This window comes from Pangasianodon hypophthalmus, chromosome 16, assembly GCF_027358585.1.
Source record: "Pangasianodon hypophthalmus isolate fPanHyp1 chromosome 16, fPanHyp1.pri, whole genome shotgun sequence".
Classification (NCBI taxonomy): domain Eukaryota; kingdom Metazoa; phylum Chordata; class Actinopteri; order Siluriformes; family Pangasiidae; genus Pangasianodon; species Pangasianodon hypophthalmus.
Genome location: NC_069725.1, coordinates 25,373,377 through 25,383,376, shown reverse-complemented (window position 1 = coordinate 25,383,376; position 10,000 = coordinate 25,373,377). Strand labels below are relative to the sequence as shown.

At 46.5% G+C, this 10,000-nt stretch overlaps 2 protein-coding genes across 5 annotated transcripts in view; one reads left to right on the top strand and one right to left on the bottom strand.

Moving 5' to 3' along the window:
- The window catches only part of camta2 (calmodulin binding transcription activator 2), a 26,401-nt gene extending 19,194 nt beyond the window's left edge, over positions 1 to 7,207 (top strand). For 2 of the 4 annotated variants that reach the window (XM_053240477.1, XM_053240478.1), the window contains 8 exons: positions 233 to 573; positions 693 to 859; positions 1,076 to 1,292; positions 1,415 to 1,486; positions 1,832 to 1,852; positions 2,177 to 2,370; positions 2,835 to 2,909; positions 3,966 to 7,207. In XM_053240477.1, the coding sequence (XP_053096452.1) occupies positions 233 to 573; positions 693 to 859; positions 1,076 to 1,292; positions 1,415 to 1,486; positions 1,832 to 1,852; positions 2,177 to 2,370; positions 2,835 to 2,909; positions 3,966 to 4,020 (1,142 nt within the window). In that variant the 3' untranslated portion in view covers positions 4,021 to 7,207. Of the gene's footprint in view, positions 1 to 232; positions 574 to 692; positions 860 to 1,075; positions 1,293 to 1,414; positions 1,487 to 1,831; positions 1,853 to 2,176; positions 2,371 to 2,785; positions 2,910 to 3,965 lie in introns of all 4 variants that reach the window. The other 2 variants (XR_008304099.1, XM_053240479.1) reach the window with 2 other exon arrangements.
- A 763-nt stretch (positions 7,208 to 7,970) lies between these two features.
- Positions 7,971 to 10,000, bottom strand: part of LOC113525610 (growth hormone secretagogue receptor type 1-like) — a 3,310-nt gene continuing 1,280 nt past the window's right edge. Inside the window, exons 2-3 of the mRNA XM_026912170.3 lie at positions 8,792 to 9,248; positions 7,971 to 8,389 (exon numbers count right to left, since the gene is read on the bottom strand). Of these exons, the coding sequence (XP_026767971.1) occupies positions 8,121 to 8,389; positions 8,792 to 9,248 (726 nt within the window). The 3' untranslated portion in view covers positions 7,971 to 8,120. The remainder of the gene's footprint in view (positions 8,390 to 8,791; positions 9,249 to 10,000) is intronic.

Genomic DNA, 10,000 nt, shown 5'->3' with positions numbered 1-10,000 from the left:
TCTGCCTCTGTCTCTCTCTCTCTCCCTCTCTGCCTCTGTCTCTCTCTCTCTCCCTCTCTGCCTCTGTCTCTCTCTCTCTCTCCCTCTCTGCCTCTGTCTCTCTCTCTCTCTCTCCCTCTCTGCCTCTGTCTCTCTCTCTCTCTCTCTCCCTCTCTGCCTCTGTCTCTCTCTCCCTTTCTCTCTCTCTCCTTCTGTCTGTCTCTCTCTCTCTCTCTCTCTCTCTCTCTCTCAGGTCTGAGTTCCTCCAGTAGTATTCCATCCCCCAGTGACCCACCCTCCCCATCTCCTAGCTCCGCCTATTCTAGTGGTTCAGCTCCGCCCACCTCTCCTCTGTCTCCACCTGACCCAATGGACACTTCCTGTGACTCCTCCCCATGCTCCTCCCCAACTCCGCCCCTTCGATGCCCAACCCCCAAAAACATGGACACACACTTCCTGTTGGATTCTCCACCACACTCATACACACACTCCGAGCACACACACTCACATACACACTCCTCCTTCGAGGCCGAATTGCTCAGTTACAGCGAGAACGCGGAGAACGAGGACTACCTGCCTGCTGAGGTCTTACAGGTGAGACACACACACACACACACACACACACACACACACATACACACACAATATGGTGTCTTTGTGTTTCTTCAGCCTGTCCTGATGTGTGTGTGTGTGTGTGTGTGTGTGTGGGTCAGGTTGACATGGCAACACTGGCTGAGCAGATAATTGAGGCAACTCCTGAGCGAATCAAACAGGAGGAGTTTCCCAGGGGGGCGGAGTCACCACTGAGAGAGAGGCGGGACAATGCAGCCATTCACGACACCATGCCGTGGCTCGCACCCTACCTGGACACTGTAGACAGGTACTCACTCACACACACACACACACACACACACACACACACCTAACACACACCTAACACACACACACACACACCTAACACACACACACACACACATCTAACACACAAGCACGTAGACACTCGCACACGCTTAACACAGACACGTACACACCATACCTTGATCATTTATACCAGTGTATGTGTGTGTGTGTGTGTGTGTGTGTTTGTGTGTGTTAGTTGTGTGTGTCCAACCCCACAGCCCCCTTCCCCTCTCAGTGCTCTAGCTCTGCAGAGGCTCCGCCCCCCAAGTAGTGCAGCATGGGCGGAGTTTTTGAATGCCTCAGCCAATGGGAGGATGGAGAGAGACTTTGCTTTGCTCACGCTAACGGACAGCGAGCAGCGAGAACTTTACGAAGCTGCTCGCATCATCCAGAACGCTTTCCGCAGATACAAGGTACACACACACAATAACAATGTTGTCTTTCCAGTATCACTGTAGATCAGCTACATCTTTTTTCATAATAAATTGTGTTGTGTAGAGACAGACTTAATCATCACCATGGTTACATGTTTCAGGGGCGGAGACTAAAGGAGCAGCAGGATATGGCGGCTGCAGTGATCCAGCGATGCTACAGGAAGTACAAACAGGTATACATACATACACACACACACACACACACACACACACGGCCACAGTGCCCTCCCTCAGGCCACAGTTTGCCAAGCCCCTCCCCCCACCTGACCCCCAAAAACACACACACTTCTGATCAACGTCTAATACACGTCATATCAGTGTGTCGCCCCCAAGGGGAAAAACAGTTACTCTGTGTGTGTTTGTCATTTATTTATGTACTGACTAACAATCACTAATATCTCCTCCTTTCTCACTCTACCCCCGGTCTCTCCTTCGTCTCTCTTCCTGTCTCTCTTACCCTGTGTGTCTCTCTCTCTCTTTCTCTCTCTCTCTCTCTCCCTCCCCGTTTTTCATGCAAGCTAACATGGATTGCTCTGAAGGTAAAATTAAACTCTTAAGCTGTGTTTCCTTTAGTGTGGTGTTTCCCTATACACACACACACACACACACACACACACACACACACACACACCAACAGACTGCTGTGAGTTTACCCTCCATAAATCCCTGTGTGTTAATCCAGCTGTGGAAACAGGGTGTGTGTGTGTGTGTGTGTGTGTGTGTGTGTGTGTGTCTCTTGACTTGGTGTTTATATGCAGTGTGTGTGTGTTGGTACAGACCCACTCCATTACTTAGTGTGTGTGAGACTTGCTGTGTGTGTGTGTGTGTGTGTGTGTGTGTAACATGCTGTCCTCTCTCATCAGTACGCTCTGTATAAGAAGATGACACAGGCGGCCATTTTGATCCAGAGTAAGTTCCGCAGTTACTACGAGCAGAAGAAGTTCCAGCAGAGTCGCAGAGCCGCGGTTCTCATCCAGCAGTACTACCGCAGCTATAAAGAGTACGAACGCATCAAACAGGGAGGGAGAACCAGCACAGCTCTCTCCAACAAGATGAAGTGAGTCAGTCACACACACACACGCACGCACACACACACGTGCACACAGAGCGTTGCTCATTTAATAGAATTGTGTGTATAACTTGTGTGTATGCCACAACAGGAACCTCCTCTGGAACTTTTTCAAGAACTTAGGAGCTTTCTGTATGTTTCTGCAGGAGGAACCAGGACTTACTTTAGTTCTTGGACCATACTGTAGTTATAGGATCTTTTTTAGTTCCTGCTGCAGATCTGGTACTTTTGTGAGGAACAGGAACTATGGGGGCGGAGCTTCACACTTTGTCGCATTTGCACTTCACAAAGTTTGGTGTTATTTTACGTAGTGGTCCTGGTTCCTGCAGTGTGATGTGACTGCAAAAAGAAACTGTACATTTCATATTCATAATGGTTCTGGAACTGTTTATTTCCCTGCAAGGTTCTGGAGCGTCATTAAAAAAACATCACTTAACTGTTTGTTCCTGCAGAGGCTCGTTCCTGACTAAGAAGCAGGATCAGGCGGCTCGCAAAATAATGCGCTTCTTTAGACGCTGCAGACACAGGTACACACACACACACACACACACACACACTCCTGTAACACACTCCTGTAACACACTCCTGTAACACAGCGTACACACACTCCTGTAACACACTCCTGTAACACACTCCTGTAACACACTCCTGTAACACAGCGTACACACACTCCTGTAACACACTCCTGTAACACACTCCTGTAACACACCCTGACAGAAAGTCATTAAGTGCAGGCGGGACGGTGAGGATGGAGGTCGGGGTGTAGCTCAGACCAGATGGAGCTCCTCTTATACAGGCAGCAGAACGGAATTAAAAACGGAGCTGATGTCTTTCTGCCTGAATTACAGCCTGATCGAGGTGCCAGCGTGATTTACAGGAAAATCCTGTTACTGAGCGCTCGGGTCCCGTACGAGCTGCTGGGGTTCTCCTGTGTTCTCTCGCTGGAGTGGCTAATGGCAGCAGAGACCTTCATACAGGAAACCAGACAAACACAAATCACTGATCTGGAGAAGGTCTGACTAGATTCAGTTTGCTAAAGTTAAATCAGGGACCAAACAGAACATCAGCATTCTGAACTGGTACGCTGTGCCATAACTTCACAGCAAAATGGGTTCCTTGGGTTCCAACACAGGAACCTTTTCTAGGAACCAAGAACTCATGAACTTTCAATGAATTTTCACCAGAGGAACCAGAAGCTAATGTTGGTTTCAGGGCCGTACTGTAGATCAGTGAACCTTTAGTTCCTGCTCCAGAGACGGTACTTTTCCTGTAGATCAGGAACTATGAAAGTGGAGATGGTCGTACCGAATGAGATTCAGGAGCTGAAGTTTGTCCTGCTAAGAGAGAATGAAAACACCGAACTCTGAGCCACTGTCCTCTCAGACGGAGCGTTATCGCTTAACAACCAGACAAGCTGTGAGGAACGCTAAGCCGAGCAGCGTGAAGAGGATTTCAGTGACCATGTCGTTGGCAGCGATACGTCGTGACTTCCAGCCAATAGGAGCTGAGGGGCGGAGTTCTCATAGTGATTAACTGAAAACGAGTAGCTGAAGGAGAACTTACACACTGTCTCTCTCTTCCAGGATAAAGGAGCTGAAGCAGAGCAAGGAGCTGGAGCGAAGAGGCCTGACCACCTGATCTCTCTCTCTCTCTCTCTCTCACACACACACACACACACACACACACACACACACACACACACACACACACACGCTTTTCCCTACAAGTTTACAATCGCTAACTAAAATGTTCTGAGAGACGACTGACTTCCTGCTTCCTGCATGTCCTCTGAAGGAGTGAACATCTTGATTCCTCCGTCTCCTGCCCTTTAACTCTCGCACTTGAACAGAAGGAACTCACGTGGAACTCACGTGGGGTTTCGTTGTACGTGTTAATGCTCCCCGTTATTGGAGTTCGCTAGCTAGCTAGCGGCATTGTGGGCTAGCATTGTGAGTTAGCTAAGCGTTGAGCTGCTTGAGCTCCTTCAGACTCGTTCTGCTTTATTTTTTTACTTCATTGTTGTTGCAGCTTGTATACAGTGTGTCATACAAAATGTATCTCTATATTCTAATTATCCATATGTATAAACGTATATATTCTAAAGAATGAAATTATTGTCTTGGATATAAATTTATTTCTGCTTTGAGGTGTTTCAGCATGTTTTATATGACTCCATGTTTACCTTCTCAGTGAGTGACTGTTTCTCACTCTTTTCAGTCTTAGACCTCGTCCTCTTGTCCCCTTTCCCTTCCCCTCGCTCCCGTCCCCTCGCTCCTGTCCCCTTCCCCTCGCTCCCGTCCCCTTCCCCTCGCTCCCGTCCCCTTCCCCTCGCTCCCGTCCCCTTCCCCTCGCTCCTGTCCCCTTCCCCTCGCTCTCGCTCCTGTCCCCTGTCCCCTTCCCCTCGCTCCTGTCCCCTTCCCCTCGCTCCTGTCCCCTTCCCCTCGCTCTCGCTCCTGTCCCCTGTCCCCTTCCCCTCGCTCCTGTCCCCTTCCCCTCGCTCTCGCTCCTGTCCCCTGTCCCCTTCCCCTCGCTCCTGTCCCCTTCCCCTCGCTCCCGTCCCCTCGCTCCTGTCCCCTTCCCCTCGCTCCTGTCCCCTTCCCCTCGCTCCTGTCCCCTTCCCCTCGCTCCTGTCCCCTTCCCCTCGCTCCCGTCCCCTTCCCCTCGCTCCTGTCCCCTTCCCCTCGCCCTCGCTCCTGTCCCCTTCCCCTCGCTCCTGTCCCCTTCCCCTCGCCCTCGCTCCTGTCCCCATCCCCTCGCCCTCGCTCCTGTCCCCTTCCCCTCGCTCCTGTCCCCTCGCCCTCGCTCCTGTCCCCTTCCCCTCGCCCTCGCTCCTGTCCCCTTCCCCTCGCCCTCGCTCCTGTCCCCTTCCCCTCGCTCCTGTCCCCTTCCCCTCGCCCTCGCCCTCGCTCCTGTCCCCTTCCCCTCGCCCTCGCTCCTGTCCCCTTCCCCTCGCCCTCGCTCCTGTCCCCTTCCCCTCGCTCCTGTCCCCTTCCCCTCGCCCTCGCTCCTGTCCCCTCGCCCTCGCTCCTGTCCCCTTCCCCTCGCCCTCGCTCCTGTCCCCTTCCCCTCGCTCTCGCTCCTGTCCCCTGGACGTTTTAGAGCTTAGATGAGAATCAACAACTTACCCAGAAGACATTGCTGCAATCTGACACGTTTTTCCCAAAATGGCAGACTAAGCTTTATAAACAGAAGCTTCAAATTTTAAAACGACTCACATCTAATGTTTGCTAGCGAGTTAGCGCCTTAGCTCCAACATGGAAGAACAGGAGATGAGGTTGGCTTTGTTGCTCGTGCTGCCATTGAGTGTGTTCCTGCTGATAAATTCGCTCCAAATGCACACGTAGTTATTGCGCACTTCTGAGTGGTTAGGGGAAGTGGATAAGGGTGCGTTTGAATCCGTATTGAAACACAGATTTGTGAAACGGGGTACGGACGGAGAGCGATTGTTTACCGCACGGGTAAACGTCTTAAACAACACTCGAGAGTGTTTTACAAAGTGATGTAACGTATCGCTGATCAAACACAAGCTGAACTTTAACATGTTTAACCTGGATGCACTTTAGCGATCCTGACGCTGGGTGTCAGTTTAGAGCTGGGATGATATATCGTTGTGATTATACCATAATAACTAAATCTGAAATATAGATATCATTAATATAAAAGTATATTTTATATATATATATATATATCTCATTAATGTAAAAGTATATACAATGACTTCTATTTTTAGATAGAAATCTGTAGTAAGATATTTAAATTGAAATACGTTTATAAGGATGTGTAAATGAGAGAAAGTGTTTCTACTTTGTGATAAACTACTGAAGGTTCAGACTGATTTCTCTAAACAAGTCCACGTTAAACGTTAAAATATTCCGTCCTGAACTGAGTGACGGAAAACGTTCACGCTGGACATCGAAGTTCATTCTCCTGATCTTTAGCTGGACGTCTGTGTGGATCGTTTCTGAACCTAAAACCTGGTCATGGTTTCTGCTAAGTGTATCCACGTCTTTAATTCACACCCTGAACTCATTCACAGCTAAGAGAAAAATTCACAATATTTTTATATTCATCAGTGAAATCAATTAAAAAAAAATCAAGAGGAACGAGTTGAAATAGAAAACTGATTAAGCTAAAATACATTTTCAAATGTACTGACCTCGCTGTTTTCTAATAATGATGTTATAATCTTTTAGAATTGTATTTCTTGTTTTTATTTAAGATTTCAGTGTATGGATTTTTTTATTCTGTTCGATCAACACCATTTCAGCACCAGGCCAGAAAATACACAAATAGGAAGTTTTCATTTATTTCTGATTGTGCAGTGCCTTGAAGTCTTTAATGCAGTCACACACACACACACACACACACACACGAGTATACGTATTAAATTCCTATGAATAACTGCAACACAATTTAAGCTAAACTAGTCTTCTATGTGTGTGTGTGTGTGTGTGTGTGTGTGTGTTATACTTCAGCACTGCGTGTGTTAATATTATGCATTAATGTGTAAATATTGTACATGATAAAGAGCTGTTGAGGATATATATTATATTTAACAGGAATATATTTGCTTGTTAGATATAACATACTGTAGGTTTTTTGTTCACAGATACGCATGATTATATTAACATGCTCGTTTTTGCATGAGTTCCTTTAAGAGTTTTACTTTCAGATAATGGATAAAGTGTGCAGCTGTCGCAAAGAGTTTATTTATAAATATCATCATCATCATCGCTTCAGATTGTTTTTACTGAAAATCTCATTTTATTGGTGTTCAGGCTGTTTTGCTAATTAATGATTATTCATTAAAATGTGTGTTTGAAAATGTTTTGCTCTGATGTTTTCATGCAAATAAATGAAAGTAGATTCACAAAGTCAGACATTTAAAGACATTTCACACATCAGCTTTCATGATGTACATCGTTCTAACAAGCTTGGTTTCTTCGTTAAAGAATTTTATAGTTAGTGATGTCATATGGAAGAATTATATGTAAGTTATTAATATGCGTAAGAATTTCATATGTAATAACGTACGCTGAGTAATTCTCACTGCATCCAGTAGTTACTGTGCTGCGACACAAAATGCTGCTGATCATTTAAAGGCGTTATTTCATGAGTGGATAAACACACACACACACACACACACACACACACACAGAGTAATGTGCTCGATATCCCAGCTCGCAGTAATACTATTTATACAATAAACCTCAATATCCGTTTCCTTGGCAACCAAACAGCTTTTATTAAAACTCTTTAAACACACAGAGGGAGTAAACAAAATCAATAAATCTGTATTTCAGTCACAGCTCCTTCCCATCTGACTCACAGTGTGTCCCAAACGCTAGTGTTTAATAATAAAAAACGTTGTTGGTTGTTATTAGAGGAAGTCACAAGTTTGTGCTATTTTAGCCTGATTATCGCTGTACAGTTAAAACCATGTGACCTCCTGCTCTGTGTTCCACATAACAGAGCTTTAACACTTCATCTCACAGTGCGTTACAGGTAACACACACCATATAAACACACACTGCCTGTCTAAATACTAGCATTTGGGACAGAACCATCACAGAGGGGACAGAACACACACACACACACACACACACACACACACACACACACACACACACACAGAGGTGTCCTCTGGGGGGTTCGGTTCCTGGTAAGCACCAAATTCTTCCCAGAATCCATTTAAATGACATCACACACACACACACAGACACACACACACAGAGTGGTCAGAAGTGTGTGCTGGAAGGGGAGGGGGCTGGCAGGGGTCGGGTGCGGGGGCGGAGCAGGGCGCGGACGTTGTCACGGTAACGGGAGGACATGATGTTGTAGAGCAGCGGGTTGACGGCGGCGCTGCAGTAGAACAGCACGAAGGAAACGAGGTTCAGATACTGAGAGAGGAAATAAACCTGAACGCTGGAGTTCAGAGACAGACAGAACAACGTACGAGCTACATGGAACGGCAACCAACACACCACAAACACACACACTATCACCACTACACACCACGCAGGGGTTGGCATGGGGGAGGGGGGGGGGGGGGAGAGAGAGAGAGAGAGAGAGAGAGAGAGAGAATTTTATTATTATTATTATTATTATTATTATTATTATTATTATATCCTGTAATTCACAATCAGCATGACAGAAGGTTAAAGAAAGCTGTTTATATACAAGCAGGTAAATAAACTAATTCAGGAACAGGTGAACAAACAGGTAAACAAGAAATAAGTAAATAGACATTTAAACAGGTAAGTAAACAGGTAAATATGTAAATAAACAGGTAACTGAACAGGTAAATATGATAATATTGCAGGTTGAATTCTGTCACTCAAACACAGAGTTTGTGATAAAAGGTAATTATTGTTTGATAGCAGCTGACCTTTGACCCCTGTGTGCTTACCCATCATCCTCAGGGTCTGGCGGTGGGTGTGGTCTCGGTGGACGTGTCTGCGTTGGCGCAGTCGGCGGGCGATGAGCGTGTAGAGCAGCGTTAGCGTTGTCAGCGGGATGATGAAATAAAGGTTAGAGAGCCACAACATGGCCACCATCAGGCCGGAAGACTCCGCCCACCGAGTGACACGGCACTCCGTCAGGTTACCTTCTACAGGCTCCGCCCCTACCAGCACCAGCACGGGGCCCGCACTCAGGGCAGCCACGCCCCACAGTGCACCAATCAGCACACGGACACGGCCCCGTGTCACCAGGAGGCGGGCTCTGAGCGGGAAACACACGCCCACGTAACGCTCCGCCCCCAACGCAGTCATGTGCAGGATGGACGAGAAAGTGCAGCACTCGCTCACAAACTGCGAGAGTTTACACACTGCGTCACCTAGAAACCAGGGGCGGTACCACCACAGCTACAGGTGAGACACACAAACACAACACACACAGGTGAATAAACACAAAAATAAACACACAAACAAACAAATAAACAGATTAACAGGTAAACCAGCAGGTTCTCCGCACGCGCTCAGAATCTCTGCAGCAGTTTCTCTCAGTTTCTCACGAGCGTTTCTTCATTCATCAGGTTTTTAGAAGGACGTCATGAATGTTACGATTTTTTAATAAAACCTTCCGCTGCTGATTACGTCATTAACACTAACAGGTAACTGGTCTTACATTTCATCACCTGAAAAATACAGAGAGCTTCCAGGACAAGTAAAGGACAAAGTAAATACAGGCAATAAGATCAGACAGAGTAGAGATTGGACAGTAAAAATCAAACAGTCTAAAGATTGGATAGTAAAAATTGGACAGAAAGAATCGGAAAGAATACAGATGGGCGAGAGCAAGGATCGGACAGAATAAATTTATGCCGTAGTAAAGATCAGACAGAGTGAAGATCGGACAGTAAAGATCAGAGAATAAAAATCAGACATTGTAAAGATCGGATACAGTAAAGGTAGGATAGAGTACAGATGGAGGATAGTAAATATTGGACAGTAAAGATCAGACAGAAAAGATCAAAGAATAAAGAATGGACAGAGTAAAGATCAGAGAGAGCAAAAATCAGACAGAGTAAAGATTAGATAAAGATCGGACAGTAAAAACCAGACAGTTATGATCAGACAGAGAAAAGATCAGACAGAGTAAAGATTGGACAGTAAAA